The sequence below is a fragment of the Coregonus lavaretus genome, assembly GCF_964263955.1.
Source record: "Coregonus lavaretus genome assembly, chromosome: 38".
In the NCBI taxonomy this organism is placed as follows: Eukaryota; Metazoa; Chordata; class Actinopteri; order Salmoniformes; family Salmonidae; genus Coregonus; species Coregonus lavaretus.
Genome location: NC_140025.1, coordinates 25,385,153 through 25,405,834, shown reverse-complemented (window position 1 = coordinate 25,405,834; position 20,682 = coordinate 25,385,153). Strand labels below are relative to the sequence as shown.

The following is a 20,682-nucleotide window of genomic DNA, read 5'->3' as shown; positions in this document are numbered from 1 at the left end:
AGACCAACCCACTGACACACTAAACTAGAAACCCCCCTCACACACACACACACGTCATTTCCATCACGTGACAAGACAAATGTACACCATCTTTGCTCCAGCTGTACAGAGAAGTCAGGAATGGCCATACTATTTGATTTGTGTCCCAGAGGGATCCAGTGAAGGCCAATTATGCGTCCCAAATGTCACCTATTCCCTAGATATTGCACTACTTTTGACCAGGGCCTTATGAACCCTGGTCAAAAGTAGTACACTATATAGGGAATAGGGTGCCATTTGGGACACACACATAGGGAATAGGGTGCCATTTGGGACACACAACACTGGAACAGGATCTACTATTGATTGTCATCACTGCTGACCAGAGTGTTTGGAATATACCAAGCCCAGATGCTAGTATTACTTGCATCAGACTAGCAACCGTCTAGTCTGTCTCTATTCATATACTTTGACAATGGAGCCTTTCTTCCTCTAACCACCCAGATAACACATTGGTTTCATTGCCAAATGTTAACATAGATGAGTTATCATTACAAAATATGGAGATCTTATGATTTTAATGAAGACTGAGCCCAATGTAAGCACCACCTGTGTACACCTGTGTACAAAGCACCACCTGTGTACAATGTCATGACCAGCACTGAAACATGGCTGAATCCCTACCAGGCAATTAGCCAATCAAAACATAACATTTATAATATGTGATTTGTCATCCTCCATTGCTTCAGACAGATATAACTGTATAACTTTAATTTCTCTGGATTTTTGTGTTTGCCTAATGTGAGTTGCTGGCTGAACAAGATCCCTTTTATTTTATTTCAGTTATTTAAGATGTCTTTTCAACTTTCATTCAGAACCTAAAATGAACCTGATTTCAACATCTGAAAAATATGTATTTTCAATGTCATTTTCCTCACTGGGATGCGTGTGTGCTGTATGTGTCACTGTGTTCTGAATATGGATATTTGGTGTGCAAATTCAAGGTGAGATGCTTTCAGTTGCCTGTGATTACGGAAACTCAACAGGCATGGACAAATTCATCTGGAAACAGAAAGCAGGAGTAAAATAGCAAGGCAATTGACTTTATTTTAGCAAACTGAAGGCGGTTTCCAACCAGGCACTACTTTTCATTTCCTCTTGTGGCCGATTCACATCTGTCTTACGTTTAAAAGTACTTTAGTGTGGTACAGCGCTTAGGCTGCTTCTACACAGGCAGCCCAATTCGGATCTTTTGCCCAATTATTGGTCTTTTGACCAGTCGGATCAGATATTTTGCTAATATTTGGGCAAATCAGAATGGGCTACCTGTGTAAACGCAGCCTTAGAGCGCAGACGCAGGCCACTTCGTGCCTGGTTACACCATATTGAAAGATGGGATGCACAATGGTTTATCCAGTCTAACTTTCTGGGGCCCATATCCTTAAAACATACAGTAAACCTCTGTGGATTCTTTAAAATGGTCAATCAAGCACCAAACTTATGTTTAGTTCAACAGGTAGTAAGTTAGTGGTGCCACTTTAAACACTAAGCGGGACGTATTTATAAAGCATCTCGAGTAGCAGTGCTGATCTAGAATCCTGTCTTCCCTGTCAATGTAACCTTTATGATTGTGATCTAAAATACAAAACAGAACCTAAATCAGTACTCCTGCTCGGAGATGCTCGGTACCTCAGGAGCCCCAGGAGATCAGAGACAAGGAGACCTGCTGTAAATTGGTTTGAACCTGAGAATGTGTTTGTACCAAACCAGTAGAGAAAATGATTTTGGCTGATTTCTTGTGATAATCTTAGTCAATCACAGTTTATCCTGTACAACATGATTATCAGACTCAATACCTTCAATCTAAACCAGGGGGTACTCAATTCTTACCCTACGAGGTCCGAAGCCTGCTGGTTTTCTGTTCTACCTGATATAACTAATTGCACACACCTGCTGTCCTAGGTCTAAATCAGTCCCTAATTAGAGGGCAACAATGAAAAAATGCAGTGGAACTGGCTTCGAGGTCCAGAGTTGAGTTTGAGGGATCTAAACCATCCCAATCTTTAATTTCACTCAACACCAGAGAAGGAAACAGTACAGATATGCTCTAATTGGCTGAAGCATGCCGAGAGGGAACAGTACAGACGCTCTGATAGGCTTAAGCATGTTGAGGGAACAGTACAGATGCTCCAGGTGGCTAAAGTATGTTGAGAAGGAACAGTACAGGACACTCTGATTGGCCAAAGCATGTTGAGAGGGAACCGTACAGATGCTCTGATTGGCCGAAGCATGTTGAGAGGAAACAGTACGGACACTCTGAGACGTGTTGTTGCCGTGGAGCTCGGAGGTTTTGAAGGTGTGAGCAGAGACTGTAAAGAAAGCATGACACCTCACTAATTTTCTCGGGTCTACTTATTGCCCCTGCCCTGTGGAGGGGGTGCCCCAGGGCAAGACATCTCACTGGCTAATTTTTTCTGGGCGAGCGGGAGGGGACATTAAGGAGACCAGAGCCAACTGTTTCTTCTCTCACATGAGCATGCCAGATATTGGGCGCATTCCTATGCCCAGGTGTCGTTGACGCCTGCTAGATCTTACAATGCCTGGATAGGTATTTTACGTATTAGCTAACCACGTTATAGCAATCTGTCAGTCGATGACACAGTCGATGACGTGGCACGCAACCATTGGTTGATGCATGCAACGTCTGAGCAGTGGAACGTGACCAATATGGAGGAGCTGTGAGTTCATGCGGGAAAAGCATGCTCACACGAGAGAGGAAACGCCCACTTACACAGACTGGAACCTTGAAATAAATGTACAATGGTAAACGGCCTGAGTAAAGTCTTATTTATCCACAGTCTTTGCTGTGAGGTTAGGCTTGTTGCAATTTATTAGACAAACCACCCCTCCACTTTAGTGTCTACTGTTACTGTAACAGGAATGATACAGCACAGATTACAGAATACCAGTGTACCGACACATTGGAAGTTCACACTCACACTATGCATTTACCTGCCAAGGAAATACATAAATCACAAGCAATAACTATTCCAGGAGGGGTTGAGCAGTTATTTATTCAATTGACTTATACTGGTGGCAGTGGAGGCTGCTGAGGGGAGGCCGGCTCATAATAATGGCTGGAATGTTATCAAACACATCAACGATGTGGTTTCCATGTGGTTGATACCGTTCCATTGACTTCTTTCCAGCCATCATTATGCGCTGTCCTCCCCTCAGCAGCCTCCACTGACTGGTGGGAATGAATGATTTCTGGGATCTGGCGGTTTTGTAAAGATGGACTCTGTATCGGCGGCTTGATGGGAAGAGCTGGTACTCCTGGTTGAGTGGGTGTGTCAGGTCAGCGGCAATTCTCGCTCCTGCCTGCACTACTCTCTCCAAGATCAGCGCTTCCATGTTCTTGAGATTAACTCCACTGATGCACAGTAAAACTTTTGTATGATTTAATACAATTTTTTAAATCGATAAGAGTGGGGGGAAAAAAAGTGATTGTGTACAAAGACGGCATGACTTCTAAAAGCCTATTTCACACCATGTCTTGCAAATTCAGCAGGATACCCATTTTCATTTTGGCACAAATGAAAATGTGGCACTAACTCACCCATGGATTGATGTTTCAGCATTGTCTCAATGAAGAGTTCGACTATCCACGTGTGACATTCACACGCAGACAAGCAATATCCACCGTTGAAGCCTGGGCTGGAATGTGAAGTTAACTGAAGCTGGCTAGCTGTTGAAAACCCTGAGTAGCTCTACACTGAACAAAAATACAAATGCAACATGTAAAATGTTGGTCCCATGTTTAATGAGCTGAAATAAACGTTCCCAGAAATGTTCCATATGCACAAAAAGCGTATTTCTCTCAAATGTTGTGCACAAATTTGTTTACATCCCTGTTAGTGAGCATTTCTCCTTTGCCAAAATAGTCCATCCACCTGACAACCGTGGCATATCAAGAAGCTGATTAAACGAGTGGTTTGCTGATGTCAACGTTGTGAACGGAGTGCCCCATGGTGGGGTTATGGTATGGCCAGGCATAAGCTATGGACAATGAACACAATTGAATTTTATCAATGGCAATTTGAATGCACAGAGATACCGTGACGAGATCCTGAGGCCCGTTGTCGTGCCATTCATCCGCCGCCATCACCTCATTTAGCATGATAATGCACGGCCCCATGTCACAAGGATCTGTACACAATCCTGGAATCTTAAAATGTCCCAGTTCTTCCATGGCCTACATACTCACCAGACATGTCACTATTTAGCATGTTTGGGATGCTCTGGATCGACGTGTACGACAGCGTGTTCCAGTTCCCTCAAATATCCAGCAACTTTGCACAGCCATTGAAGAGGAATGGGACAACATTACACAGGCCACAATCAACAACAGCCTGATCAACTCTTTGTGAAGGAGATGTGTCACTCTGCATGAGGCAAATGGTCACACCAGATACTGACTGGTTTTCTGATCCACGCCACCTTTTCTTTTAAAGGTATGTGACCAACAGTTGAATATCTGTATTCCCAGTCATGTGAAATCCATACATTAAAGCCTAATGCATTTATTTAAATTGACTGATTTCCTTATGTACTGTAACTCAGTAAAATCGTTAATTGTTTTATATTTTTGTTCAGTATAGCTTCCTTCATAGTGTACCCCTCAGGTATATTACCGCATCTTCAGGATCATGATATCCGGTTAACTATTTGACATGGTAAACAATTACCTTCCGCTGCAGTACAATGTTAAAGGCGCAATCTGGGATTGGAGTGGTTAAATTTCAACAGCCCCATCCCTCAGCTGTTTACAAAAGAATGTGGCGGGGATGCCACTGTTGTTTGAATCCCATATTGCCCCTTTAAGGATGCTGCTACAACCATGTAAAGGAACTTTACTAATAAAGCATAACAAGCAGTCATTATTTCCAAAACGTGGTAATTTTATTTACAGTTCAAGTCAGTCACATGCAAACATTTTTTTTAATGAATAAAACAAAATTAGCAAAAGAAATGCATTCATTTAATTTTTTTCCTCCAAAATGGCAATTAAATATACAAAAATAGAGCTTACAAATACTGTACAGCAAATGTCTCCAAAAATATTCTGCTGCAGAATTCTTAATTTTATAAACAATGTCTGTGAAAGACCCACAAACGTCAGTGTTATCACAGGGTAGGATGGGTAGACCGATTTGGGGGTGGGGTGGGTTTGGTAGGGTAGGTTCACCCATCAAGGGAAGAAAGTGTGGGCTGGTGGATAAAGTGGGAGGTTGGGGTAAGATGGAGGGGGAGGTTGACCCATTGAGAGAAGAAGGTGGGGGCTGTTGGACATAGTGGGATAAAGTGGGGTAGGGGCGAGACAGGGGATGTACTTGGGGAATGGAGAGAAGGGGGGGCACTACAGGAGCTATACACTGAATAAATACACAACAGTTTTCAGTGAGGCAGTGACACGTGTTATTGAGGCCCAAGCGGCCAATTACACAGCTTTGACCTTGATGCCCGGCCCACCAAATGGCTGCCAACAGCCAGGTATACCAAAGATGGTTGATTAAAAAAAAGATGGTTCACTCAGGCCATTTACCATAGACAGACACCAATGCGATAGCAGCTTTGTCTGGTATACCTAAACTCAGCAAAAAAAGAAACGTCCCTTTTTCAGGACCCTGTCTTTCAAAGATAATTTGTAAAAATTGTAAAGGGTTTAAACACTGTTTCCCATGCTTGTTCAATGAACCATAAACAATTAATGAACATGCACCTGTGGAACGGTCGTTAAGATACTAACAGCTTACAGACGGTAGACAATTATGGTCAGTTATGAAAACTTAGGACACTAAAGAGGCCTTTCTACTGACACTGAAAAACACCAAAAGAAAGATGCCCAGGGTCCCTGCTCATCTGCGTGAACGTGCCTTAGGCATGCTGCAAGGAGGCATGAGGACTGCAGATGTGGCCAGGGCAATAAATTGCAATGTCCGTACTGTGAGACACCTAAGACAGCGCTACAGGAAGACAGGATGGACAGCTGATCAGTGGCAGACCACGTGTAACAACACCTGCACAGGATCGGTACATCCGAACATCACACCTGCGGGACAGGTACAGGATGGCAACAACAACTGCCTGAGTAACACCAGAAACGCACAATCCCTCCATCAGTGCTCAGACTGTCCGCAATAGGCTGAGTGAGGCTGGACTGAAGGCTTGTAGGCCTGTTATAAGGCAAGTCCTCACCAGACATCACCGGCAACAATGTCGCCTATGGGCACAAACCCACCGTCGCTGGACCAGACAGGACTGGCAAAAAGTGCTCTTCATTGACGAGTCACGGTTTTGTCTCACCAGGGGTGATGGTCGGATTCGCGTTTATCATCGAAGGAATGAGCGTTACACCGAGGCCTGTACTCTGGAGCGGGATCGAGGTGGAGGGTCCGTCATGGTCTGGGGCGGTGTGTCACAGCATCATCGGACTGAGCTTGTTGTCATTGCAGGCAATCTCCTCCCTCATGTGGTACCCTTCCTACAGGCTCATCCCCCCTTTGTTCAGGGACACATTATTCAATTTCTGTCAGTCACATGTCTGTGGAACTTGTTCAGTTTATGTCTCAGTTGTTGAATCTTGTTATGGTCATACAAATATTTACACATGTTAAGTTTGCTGAGAATAAACGCGGTTGACAGTGACAGGACGTTTCTTTTTTTTGCTGAGTTGAGTTCATTGGCTTGCATTGAAACAAAAAAAATGAAGGAGTGGGATGTCTCACTTCCGTCTCGGGGTATAGATTAATGCACCTTATAGAAAGGATATATGATAAGGGGCCCATTATGTGATTTGGTTGCTGTCGTGACAAAGCCTCACTCTCCTCTCAATAATTAATGATATTGAAGCAAGTACATCATAGTCCTTTAATATTACAGGCCCAGCACTGGAACAGTGCCGACGTCAATGGAGATTATAATGGGGTGACTCATCACTAAATTCATCAACTGTCCAAACTCCCAATGTTTTTCAAATAGATTTAGCCTGGTACCTAGTGCAGTAATAATAACTAGTAGACGATGTGTATATTCGTAGTGAATAATCACCTATTATTCCTTCCTCTCGCGGAAGGGCCTATAACTGCCTGCTGTTGTGGCACTTGACCGTGGCTACATGCTTTCCAGGACTCTGAGAGAACCTAGAACTATGTTGTCTGGTCCGAGAAGCGTGGGGGAAGGATTAGGGAGTTACACAGGAAGAAATTAAGGGGTATATTAGATAAGGGTTCTCTTCTGACCTTCAACTCTCATTTGAAAGAAAGCATTACAAAAATGGCTGGCCTTGTTACAATTCTCGGTTGGGCAAATGGCAGTTATAAGTGCTCAGATGCAGTGTTTTCGATGGAAGAATTACCCTCAACTGTTCAGTGCACAATGCATACCCCCTCACAGTAAAAAGTGGAGTATGTATGCAGTATGCCTTCCTACCAACACTACTACTCTCTATGTACAATTACAATGGTGAAATCGGTTGCAAGTGCAGTCGCAATTTCATCGCATGCTTTCACATTATTGGTCTCCTCCTCGCCCAGTCCTATCGTTATATCTCCCTTTAAACTGTACATTCAGAGACAACCACAATATGTTACAATATAAGATTCTTAAGGGAATAAGAAAGTGGTGGGGCTAGTTGTTGAAATACCTTCGGACCAGTCAAACTTGGGAGTTTTGAGATTAATATCAGAGTTGAAGTCTCTTTGTACAAAGAGGTGTGTTATATACTTATATTTGAGTGATATACAGAAAGGGTGACACCTCCATTGGTTCCTGTGTAGCTCATTTTTGTGTAGCCACACAGAAGAACCAAGAAGAGGCAAACGGGTACCGAAGCGACCCGCACATACAAGCAACGCCGGGCGCCTTCAATAAAAAGGTTATGGTTTTTCTCATTCCACATTCAACCACAGACTAGTGCCTCTTCAAACAAATGGCCAAAATGAACAAAAATTGTAAGTAAAGCACAAATAAAAAATATATAATAATAATCACAATCGTCATCCTCCCCCCTCCTCCAATACAATAGATTTCATTGGGTGGGGCGGGCAGGGGGAGACATTGTTTCTGATATTGGTAACAAATAATGTTCTACTATTCTTTTCACCAGCTAGCAACAGTAGGCTAACACATTCCCATCTGTTAGTTGTTGTTCGAAGGTAAAGCCAGCGGACAGTACATTTCATTGGATGGTTGATGACAGTTCATTGAATTCAATAGAATGACTAGCATTCTAAGAATACCATTCTATTTAAAGGAGTCAGTCTAGAAGACACAAGCGCAGTTGTTCTGGAACTGGGCCTGATACTCAGCACTGAATAAGCCGGGGTCCTGAAAAGGTACAAACACTTAAAGAGGGAAGAACCAAATCGACCCTGTTCGACAGACCAGGCTGTCTTATAAATAAAGCTGTATTGAACAGCATTATTATGACCCATCACCTAGATCTAGTCTGTGACCTTTGACACAAGCTGACCCCTGACCTATGGGACACTGTTTCCCCTCTGTTCTAAACTATCACACAGCACTTTCACTACAGTGATGCCACAAAAGGTGGTGCAACAAAGCACCAGGGTAGAGGGGTTGGTGTGTGTGTGTAGCGGTGAACAAAACACTGGTGTGGAGAGAGCGATTGGGGAAAGCGCTAGAATGAGGCTGCTAAAACACTGCTATTCTCTACGACTGCTGACCAGGGCCTATACCAGCTCAATGACATCTACTGGGAACGTACGTATGTGTGTTGACTTTATATGGTTGAGTGCAGCTAGAATTTGAACTAGATACTTAGCCTATTACTTGTTAGATATTACTGCACTGTCGGAGCTAGAAGCACAAGCATTTCGCTACACCCTGCTAAACACGTGTATGTGACCAATAATATTTGATTTGATTTATATCACCCATAGCTTAATTAGATCAATGCTAAGCTAAAGCTAAATACCGCTAAGTAATTACTAATCACAGAAGCGGCTTTGAATCGTTGGCTGAATTGAAAACGAAGTGAAAGCACGGGTGGTCATGCCCTTTCAGTGCTGAGTAACAAACCATGTGTTTTTCTGCCAAAATATGTAATACTACATCAGTCACGGCTAGCAAACAAGAGACAAGGTTTGTTGCTTAGTTTACGTTGTGTCACAACTTGATAGATTTCACCAAGCCTTTCACGCTCCAAGGCAGTGCTGTGTCACCCTGTAGCATTCACTACCATCATTCATGTCAAAAGTTTGATAAAAACAAAATGTGTCTGATTTTATACATTTATGTATAGCAGTGAAAATGCAACAATGCCTTAGTGCAGGGTTTCTTAAACTATGGATCGGGACCCAAAGTGGGCCCTGGGCATGTGAGAGGTGGGTTGTGAGAATACATCTATAATCACGCACTATTTCTTCTTCATTTGGGTTGTTGGAGGACCATTTGGGTCAGGGGAGGACGGTCCATTTCTAATTTGGGTCTTGAGCTAGAAAAGTTGAAGAACCCCTGCCTTAGTGGACCAGTGTTTGTTCTAGGTTTCATAAAGATTAGCCTATAGAACCTATGATTCCAGACATGATCACATCAGAGACAATATGTAATATAATCATTTTGGCATTATATGAAGTACTCTTGTTTACTATTTAATCAGTGTGTAGATTGGGATAGTTGTTTTAGACTTCCATCAGGCTAAACCACATTCAAACTCAAACCTGAGGACGGCAAGAGAGGGATGCATTTTTAACCGTATAAAACCAAAGTGGAATCTTCCAACTGTGATTTCATAGCGCTCCGTTGCCACAAGCTATATGAGTAAAGCTTTGGGAGCGCTGCGGGCTCGGGGGGGGCTCAGTCTTCTCTTATGTAACAAGAACGGAGGCATCTGATTGGAGGTTGGCTCTAGGGGTGCCATGGGCTCAGGGTGTTGGGTTTCTCTTACTTCCTGGTCGCCCGTCCACAGGAAGTGACTGAAGCCAGGACCCCTCCACAGTTTGTGTCGGGTATGTGTCTGTGGGGCACACACAGGGGGCTCGTACACTGCTGTGACTGTTTACACTAGGGAATTCTACTATTTTCATTTGATTCGACCCTCATAAAACCTCATAGTGAAAAATCTTTCAATGAGAAAACGACCTCAGCATTGTTGCGTTTTAACAATTTGTTTACATATTTTGACAGATGCAGACCGTGACAGTGGCCACATAGCCCACAGAAAGGCCTTGTTGTAACAAACACGCACAGGCTGCATCCCATTCCTTAAATAGTGCACTATTTAGAGAATAGGGTGCCATTTTGGAACACAGACACTGAGGTGTGCAGTGAGTAACAAACTGTATAACCTTCATATGCAAGAGGGGATGCAGAGTCGGATGCACACCAGCGAATCACATCCGGGTCACAACTCGAACCCATCCTCTCTTAATTCACATTAAGTTGTTTAGACACAAAGTACTGAGGTTGGGGTGACCCTGTTCCCTTTACACATACACTCCCCTCATTCACACCCCTTCAATGTGAGAGAGGGGGAGGATCAGGCCACAAAATTCTGCGGTTCCTTGAGCATACCATGCGTATCCTGACGTCAATTAATTTGGCGGCTACTGTCCCTTTAAGATATTCCCCCCAAAAATAACCCACTCAACTAAAAAATGTACTCATGTGGCTCTGTATGTACACACAAAAAAAAGTTAATCGTAATAATAAAATATAAAATATAACCTTGTTGCTACTACAACCTCCTCACAAGCAATTTAAGTTTGTTACATTTTTAAAGTGCTTGTAAAAAAAAATACAAAGGTTTAGTCGTTAAAAAGAAAACGAAACGATGCAGCCATTTTTCATTTTAACATGTTGTAGTTGTTGGTTTTCGTGTCTCTTATTCGTCACACGCTCGTGTCCCCAGAAAAGTGCTTTGGTTGTGAAACGGTCAGAATAGTGACCACTGCTGTGTCCACAAGAAAAAAAAGAGATTGTCCGTAAAGAACCGTTATTATAAAAAATCCTTATGTGAATCCACCAAGGCAGAGAGATGAGGAGGAGAGGCAGCAGATTCACTTCTTCATTGCCGTGAGTCTCTGTCCGCATCGTAACGCCGTTGTGTTTCTCCATTGTCTGTCCTGTCCTTAAAAACCATATATAACGCCTCGATCACACCTACAGTCATTGCGCAAAATGGTACGTGGCATCATCTGGATATGTGTGCAACTAAAGTTCAACATTCACCTTCTGCTACCATTTCGGTCAAGCCGTCTACGCAAATAATTTGATGCATACGTTCGATTAATCCAATGTATGCACCCCACAGGATGCACTGCAACGCAATGCTGCAAGGCAAACGCAGCGTTCCATTGGAAATGAATGTACTTCTGGTGTACCAAAACGCAATGACGCTATCGGTGTGGTCGAGGCGTAAGTGTACCTGTACAGGTGTGTGTGTAGTATGTGTGTGTGTGTGAGCACTGCAGTCTGCGCTACACCAGGTTTTCCACGCCTGGCAGGGGCTGCTCTATGGGCACGGTGACGTCGATGGGGATGCCCGCCTGTTGGGCGAGCTGCAGGACGGGCATGTTGCACAGCGGGCACACCTTCCTCACCTCCAGCCACTTAATGAGGCACCTGGCAGAGAGAGAGAGGGGTGGGGGGAGGAAGGAAGGAAGGAAGAGGAGGGTGGGGATGACAGGGAGAGAGCGAGGGACGGGAGATTGAGGGATAGAGAGAGAGACAATATTTTAGTCATTTAGCAGACGCTTATCCAGAGCGACTTACAGGAGCAATTAGGGTTAAGTGCCTTGCTCAAGAAGCACAGACAGATTTTTCACCTAGTCGGCTCGGGGAGTCAAACCAGCAACCTTTTAGTTACTAACCCAACTCTCTTAACCTCTAGGCTTAAGTCATCACTTGCAAATGTGGTAGACACTAATATCGGCTAGACTATATATGTACGTGTTTGTGTTTCTAGTGTTGTCTCTCTAAACACTAGCCCTCTCAGTTCAGCTCTTTGACTGCTGCAACTGATCCAGCTATTCTATTTCTGACTGATCACAAAGACCTAGCACTAGGAGACCAGGGGGCTTATTCTACAGGTCAGACTGTTCAGCATAGCAGCTAGAAATAGCTCAGTAACTGTAAAAAACCACAGACTCATCATTCTCTAATGTTCTGTGTGTTCCATTTCTATCTGCAGCCATCTACCATCCCTACAGGTTCAGCCCTACTGAATAAGGATGTTCTGTGCTATATACATTGTTAACTGAACAGATGGTGAGACAGTCCAGTACAGTAGGTGGATGGGGCCTAGACTAGGGGTGCGTCCCAAATGGCACTATATAGTGCACTAAATAGAGAATAGGGTGCAAAAGTAGAGCACTAAAGAGGGAATAGGGTGCCATTTGGGACGCTAGACTAGAGCTTCTGCCCATGACTCACTCAGAAGTGAGTGGGGGCGGCGTTGCGTGTTCGTTGCTACTGAATTATTTACAGTGGGGCTGGCAGTTCTATTTTGGTACACTCTGGTCCCACAGGGGTGGGAAGGGATTCACACATAGGATTGAAGGTGGAAAGGGACTGTGCAACTGTGCTTCCTTATCAGTGTCACCTACTAGAGGGGTGCATATGAGGGGGAAAGAGGGAGGCGGGCGTAGTGTGTGTGGTGTATTCAAATTCAACTTGAGACTAGAAAAGGGAGTTCAACTCAACCCCTGAGAGGTTTAGAAATCTTCTACTCTCTAATGCCATCTAGTTTGTCCCAGAGGACCACACACACACAGCGGAGTGTGTTGACATGCAAGTCAGTGTATTGTGATTGAGTGGGCCCCGCCCCTGCTCCTGACATGTGGTAAAAACTAGGCCAAGGCAGGGGGCTTGCTCGATGTAAACAGCCCAATTTAAATGGTCGTGCTGGGGTGAGGAAACTCATTTGGCCCCAGGTCACCACAGACTTCCAATCCATCAAGCGCTGCATTGTGTTCTCTCTCACTTGCTCTCGGTCTGTCGTTCCCTTTCCCTATAATCTCTCTCTTCCTTCACCCCTCGCCATCTACTTTCACTCTTTCCTGGATTTTGATTTCTTCAATCTTTCTCTTTCCCTCTGTTGCCGTGTGTTGGGTTGCTGTACTAAGAGATCTTGGAGGGGGCGGGTACTGTAGATAGAGGTGAAGAAATGGTGGTAAGGGGACCACCACATTTGCAGCCGAATCATAACATGTTTGACTTGGTGTGAGGAGGGGTCCGGTCCACGATATTGGGTCCACTTTGCCCTGAAGAGAAGTTACTGTGCAACTGGGGCTGAGTGCACTGGATTCACTGGACTAACTGTGTTGATGATAAGCTCTCTGTGTGAAGAGGAGGTCCACCATTTTGAATCCACTTTGCCCCTCATGCTCATCAACAACAGACCAATGTTATTGTTATTGTGCGACTGGGCTGAGTACAGTGTGTGTGAATTAGACTAGGATGAGTGAGTTGGATTCACTTTGTGGAGGCGGGATGCACCATTTTGGGTCCACTTCACACCACATGCTCATCATCAACAGAACTTATTGTGCAACTGGGTGATCCTTTCTAATCGCATTTTGAATGGGACAGGGGCTCTGTGTACAGGGTGTGGATATTAGATTGGGTTATGTAAATGGTGCTCAACAGCACTGTTTAATGTTATTGTGAGGCAGGGGCTGAGTGAGTCTGGAAGACAGCCTAGGCCTAGAGGGGCTAGGACCCATCCACAGGCTCTGTGTACAGTGTGTGGGCATTAGCCAGGCCTCTGGTGTACTTACTTCCTGTGAAAGGCGTGTTTGCACGGGCAAATCCCCAGCTCGTCTTTCTGTTTGAACTCCTCCAAGCACACCGCACATATCTGTTGACACAGACAGAGAGAGAAGGGGGGGGGGGGGGGGGGGGGGTTAAGCAAGGCAGCAAAACAACCACAGCCACTGTAATTGAAGTTTACTGAGAGCGCGAGATTGAGACAGAAAGAGAGAGACTAAGACAGAGAGAAAAGCAGGACAGAATAACATAACAACTTAAACAGCCCACCACAGCTACTGTCCTGTAGAAGAGGGTTTGAGAATAACAGAAGGGGCTGCATCCCAAATGGCTCCCTACAGTATATAGTGTATTACCCATAGAGCTCTGGTCAAAAAAAGTGCACTATGTTGGGAATATGGTGCTATTTGGGATGCAGACAAGGCCTCGTTATCCTTGTCGAGGACATTCAGCAGTCGTTCAGCAGTACAAATATACAAACAGAGGTTTGTATATTGTTTTTCAGCTTTACAAAAAGGCTACATGAACATAGACAGAGGAGTTTGTATATTGCGGTTTAGCAAAATAATTATTTCGCAAACAGAATGTTTGAGTTGGGCATCTTATTTCATAGTGAGTTGGGCTGCTCTCCTCTCGCTAACTCATTAACAGTATTGCAGAACCTAAAGTTGAGTTGAATTGGTTCGAACACAAAGGTCAACTACTGTACTCCTGTCGTTGATGCCACCATGGTCAGCTCAACTGAGCAACTAAAAACAACATGCCCTGTGGGTAGATAATCACTCATTGGTTGGACTCTAGATAGCAGGTAGCTTAGTGGGTAAGAGCGTTGTGCCAGTAACCGAAAGGTCGCTGGTTCTAATCCCCGAGCCGACTAGGTGAAATATCTGTCGATGTGCCCTTGAGCAAGGCACTTAACCCTAATTGCTCCTGTAAGTCGCTCTGGATAAGAGCGTCTGCTAAATGACCAAAAAAAAAAAAAAAAAAAAAAAAATAACTCAAACATTGACTCAAAACTGACCTACAATCACTCGACCGAATAGCCTTGACCCACTGAAGGGAAGCGCTCATGGGCCTATTTTAAGACTTGTGTGTTGTTTTTTTAGTTACAACACTTGACAATGACACCATTAACCAAATCTACAAAGATTTCACAGATAGAGGAAGCACACCCAGTCTTCTCCTGGAATGTAGCTTCGAGATGGTGGGTTTTGTATGTACTGTTATGGGATGACAGACGTCAGTATCTCAAACTAAAACATGTCTGGGCATAGCCAGAGGAGGGAGCGTCAACACACCTTGATATATGATTTGTACACTTCTGGGCCCATATTCGTGAAGCGTCTCAGAGAGTGCTGATCTAGGATCAGTTAGTTTAGCCTTTTAGATCATAATGAATAAGACTACACGGGCAGGAGGGACCTGATCCTAGATCAGCACTCTTACTAGATGCTTTATGAAAATGTGCCCTGGAGCCCAGAGGAATGCCGATGATATAAAGCAATCACCTCGATATACCACTTCTCATGCCAGACCTCAATATGTGATTTCTCAGGCCTAGAAAGAGATAAGACTCCTCGGGCTGGAGACAGAAGCCTCTCCCTCAAACAGTAGAAGTTTTAATTAAACTGTGATGTTACAGAGGGAGCATTGTGGAGAGTGGAAACAGAAAAGACCTCTGCATCTGGAGTGTTGTAGAAATGCTACTTACGTAACACATGCACACACACAGGGGCGTGATCTATTCATCATAGCCTCCTGACTAAATCCAGAAGTTACACACAATACACACGCAGAGACACACGCACAGTCGCACGCACAGTTACTAATTGCCAGCATCATACATACTCTACACACACACACGACACGACAACGATAATGTCGATTGCGCCCTCAACTTCACACAAGCCATTAAAAACCAGTTGAAACTAGATCCAGTAAGGGTCTCCTCAGCCCAAACCAGTCTGGCCCAGCTGGGTACGGTGTACCGTGTGTGTACCTCCCTGCGTACCTTCCAGCCCAGGCAGCTAGACAAATAGGCCTAAATAAGACCATTAAAGCTAGTTTATAGCCTAGTTTGGCCAAGCTGAAGCAAATACTAGCTGTGTAGTAAGACAAGAGAACACCACTCAGGGAGAGAGAGGGACACTTGACTGGGTATTTAAAGTCCCTTTTTGTGGAGGGCTGGATTCAATCAATCCTGCATTAGCAGTATTGATGCAGGGATCGTTGTTTAGAACGACTACTGCATGCGCAGTGTGCACACACAGGCCTTATTCTGAAAACCTGTAAGCATCCACCTTAGTTGCCCAAAGCCAATCGGCTCTGTTATAGGACACCTCAGGAGAAATTAGGCTATGCATTACCCTATTCCCTATATAGTGCACTACATTTGATTAGAGCCTCATGGACCCTGGTCAAAAGTAGTGTACTAAGTAGGGAATAGGGTGCCATTTGGGACGCACTCTGTTTGTACTGCAGTGCATGTTCGATTGAACAGTGTGCTGCGAGGCAGTGGTTGGTGTGTGTGTTGACAATGACTGGGGGCTAGAGAGACTGAGGTAGTCTGTTTGTGGCTGACAGTGATGAAGCATTAGCCCTACTGTCACAATATGACTCTGTGTGGGCTGGGAGAAGAAGTGTGTGTGTGTGTGTGTGTGTGTGTCTGTCTGAGGACACAATGGAGAAGCTAGTGACAAGACAACGCTGCTGACAGAGGCAGGATGGAGACCGGCAGACTGGATAGAGCTAATTTACTCACTAACTTGTCAGTGCTGCTGTACACACACACACTCCCCATTCACTGACCTATCAGCACTGTTGTGTGTGTGTATACATTACTGCCAGTAGTGGCTCCACAATGTTCATGAAGAATCACCTTTGTAACTCCAGCTCTAACCAGACAAAGCTAGTAATGTTGTACCCCAGACATTGAAATCGGGACATTACCACTGCATCACTATATCTAAAAGGTACTTTCAATCCATATCAGTACAACGCATGGCATCTTGTCTTGGGACGACGGCCCAGGAGGCTCACTACACACTGCACAGTGATCTCTATGCAAATTACTAGGCTAAATTCAAGAATGCGTGTAACATTCCCTCAATACAGAAGAACTGCTAGCGCTGTGTATCCTAGCCATAGAGTTGGACATCTTTGCAAACAGGCTTTGTGGCAAGCGTGTCCTCTATCCAACTCTATGAGCCTAGCTTTCTGTCTGTGGCCATTTTGGCTTCAATATTACGTCGGGACAGAACCTACATTGGAGTGCTACACTTCAAGGACAAAAGGCATACTTCTCCCCCTCTCCCCCTTTTCAATGCAGACTAGCTTGGGGCTGGGGATGAAAAGAGGTACTTAGCCCTCTAAGGTTTCTCTCTAGGGTGGAGTTAGAGACAAGACACCATCCTCTCTGTTGAGCTCCATTGAACACTAACCCTGGCTCATTCAAATTCACTAGATCAATGGTGTCCGTTCTTTTCAGTGCCCTCTCTTTAGCTATGGTGTTACACTCATGGGAGGAGTGGAGAGGCGTGATGATTTAGGATGTGTGTGAGATATGGCCCAAAACTGCACGTCTCAGCACCACCTCCTCCTGTGTGTGTGTTTGTGTGGTATCTATGCAAATGAGAGTTAGATCATGTAGATGAGCGGTGCATTAAATCGGACAGTTGTGTGGGAGATATGGACCAAACTGCACGTCTCAGCACTACCTCCTCCTGAGCTCAGTACAGAACACACCCAGGTCTCAGTGTGTGTGAGTGTACGAGGGCATGAACATGTTTTACAATCACTAGAATAAATTGATGTGCTGCTGTGCTCAACTCTGGAAAGCAGTCTCTTTGGGTGTAGCCAGGGTTACAAGAGCAACCTGCACTGAAAATAGTCTAAGGAGCCTACATACAGTTTAAGTTAGCATATTGTTATCTCTCCTTCTCTCCCTCCCCTCCCGGAGGATCTGAACCCTAGGACCATGCCTCAGGACTAACTGGCCTGATGACTCCTGGCTGTCCCCAGTCCACCTGGTCGTGCTGCTGCTCCAGTTTCAACTGTTCTGCCTGCGGCTATGGAACCCTGACCTGTTCACCGGATGTGCTACCTTGTCCTGGACTTGCTGTTTTTGACTCTCTCTCTCTCTCTCCCCCACACCTGCTGTCTCAACCTCTGAATGACCCTGCTGGTCATCTATGAATGTTTGAACATCTTGAAGAACAATCTGGCCTCAACAGTCATGTACTAGCTCGACCCGGCACTGCCAGAAGAGGACTGGCCACCCCTCAGAGCCTGGTTCCTCTCTAGGTTTCTTCCTAGGTTCCTGCCTTTCTAGGGAGTTTTTCCTAGCCACCGTGCTTCTACATCTGCATTGCTTGCGGTTTGGGGTTTTAGGCTGGGTTTCTGTAAAGATAGTCACTCTACTCAAGGAGATGGGGGTGGGCGAGATAGCGGGGGAAAAAGGGAGAGAGCACTCACGAGAGACTCAGCACTCACGATGTCGAACTTTATCTGATACTATGTAACTGCTATATTAAAATAAACTCAAACCTCCCATTGTAAACAAGTTGTCGCTTTTGATACAAGATATAAAGCAGTTACAGAGTAATAATATTTACTGGGCTATTTCGTGTCTCTTTACTTTGACTCCAGCTCAGCCCATATTGGTAAAAAAAGGTTAGCCTTTTAGATGATAGTGAAGTGAATACGAATATATGGACAGAGGGGCCCTAACCCAGAACTAAAATATTGCGTAATTGGACAGCTGCTCGATTAAGTTCTGGGTCCATACATGTGAAGAGAAGGGATCAAGAAATGCTAGAACTAGGAGCGGAACCAGAACGAGGAGCAGAACCCTCTCTCTTTGTAAGTTATGGGCCGAAAGTCCCCTCCCCTTCCGAAATTCAAAAGACGCTAACACCTGCGAAAAAGTGATTTATCCAAATAACCAGTGACTAAAACCCCCAAAACCGGTACTACTGCTTCTCGTTATCCTACCCATCCCATTCAGTCCCGACAGATTGTACGGTACCAGTTATGCTTACATAGATCTGTCCATGAGAGATTAGAGAGGACCGGATCCTAGATCAGCACGCTTTATGAATACTGGCCCTTGCAACTGGCCACCCATTGCTCATCTTGGTCCAAATCCCAGCTTACATAAGACTTGCCTTGTTGCTCTCGTAAAACTGAGCAACATCCCGCAACAACACTGAACACTATCCACAAAGCTAGCATTTAAACAAAGCCAGACAGCCTGTGTCTGATTGCAAAACAACCACTCTGCTCCAAATGCCAACGGCCTCATGAAAATTCATGACGGCAAATTCATTTATTCAGTCTGGCTCTATTATTACCGTTCCACTTAAAGGTTGCTTGGGTTGTGTTCTGTCTGAAGTTTCCCCTAGGTCCAGATCTAGTTTCACCTCCCCCAATCCTATACTTAACCATTAGTGGAGAAAATGCTCAACTGACCCAAGATCAGCAAAAACATCTCTCTTGCGCTGGTTCAGGCTAGACCAGTTTGTGAGATACAATTCCTATTCACCAAACAATCAAGTTCTCCTTGTACCGTTCTGCGTAGTTCTAATCCCACACAGCCACTTAAGAAACCCTGTTAAAACCATTTGGCTTAATGAGTAGTTAATTAAGTGGGTATTGTACATGAGTGTGTGTGTATCAGAATGTGTACTGGTCAGTGTGTGTGCACCCCCAGGCAGGCTAACTATGGGTCAGAGGGAAAGCAGCTCCAAATTGGGCAGGAAATGGGGTCACCAGAGACCCAGTCTGAGGCTAGTGGGTTTTTTCTACTGAGTACAACTGCACTGAGCTAGAGGTGAGGGGCTGTGTTTCATTTCACATGACCAGTTGCCGCCTCCTCCCTATCCTGAAGAGAAAGCAGCATTACATTTTTACATTTTAGTCATTTAGCAGACGCTCTTATCCAGAGTGACTTACAGTTGTGAGTGCATAATTTTTTTTTTCATACTGGCCCCCCGTGGGAATCGAACCCACAACCCTGGCTTGCAAACACCATGCTTTACCAACTGAGCTACATCCCTGCCGGCCATTCCCTCCCCTACCCTGGACGACGCTGGGCCAATTGTGCGCCGCCCCATGTGTCTCCCAGTCACGGCCGGCTATGACAGAGCCTGGATTCGAACCAGGATCTCTAGTGGCACAGCTAGCACTGCGATGCACTGCCTTAGACCACTGCGCCACTCGGGAGTACATGGCAAGGAAACTAGGCAAAAGTGAAGCTATCAGTTAGGCTACATCTGTCCAATGGCCTTAATTAACTGGACTCGAACTGTGACATCTTTCTGGAATGAAACGCAATCGGGGACAAAGAGATTTTGAGTTGATGGGGACAGTGAGGGGGCGTAATGGGCACCTGAATGGGGACAGTGGATCACCCCCAGCGGCTCATTCAAAACTATTGTTGAGGGCCACAGTCCCTTGGTCACCACTGACGTCCATTACGACACTTGTAAAAAGTATTGTGCACGTGTGTGTGTGATCATGCAAACTGAAAAAGCCTAACTTAGAATTAATCAATAGGCAATTATTGTCAAACAAGGAGCATTGCTGCTCCTACCAAACCACGCACTAAATAAAGGTATTTAATTAATGCTACTGACAATTCATGCTGTGAACATAGACCTAGTCTGTGTCCCCATAGGGTCTGGCCAAAGGTAGTGCACTATGTAGGGAATAGGTTGCCATTCGGGACGCTGTGCCAGAGTTAGGCCTATCTTATCAAAACGATAATGGCTGATTAATTCAAAAGTAGGCCTCTGTTTGCTTATGGGATGGAACGCAAGGAACATACGGCAAGTCAAACAGAGCTGAGAGCTTATTGAAGCCAAAGCTTGCTAATGTCAACACTCACCAGCACAACATTCACATACAGTAGTC

General features: G+C 44.8%; 1 protein-coding gene across 2 annotated transcripts in view; it reads right to left on the bottom strand.

Moving 5' to 3' along the window:
* Nucleotides 1–10,774: 10,774 nt before the first annotated feature.
* Nucleotides 10,775–20,682, bottom strand: part of rnf24 (ring finger protein 24) — a 47,150-nt gene continuing 37,242 nt past the window's right edge. For both annotated transcript variants that reach the window (XM_084155354.1, XM_084155353.1), the window contains exons 5-6: nt 13,782–13,861; nt 10,775–11,625 (exon numbers count right to left, since the gene is read on the bottom strand). In XM_084155354.1, coding sequence (XP_084011480.1) covers nt 11,481–11,625; nt 13,782–13,861 — 225 coding nt within the window. In that variant the 3' untranslated portion in view covers nt 10,775–11,480. The remainder of the gene's footprint in view (nt 11,626–13,781; nt 13,862–20,682) is intronic.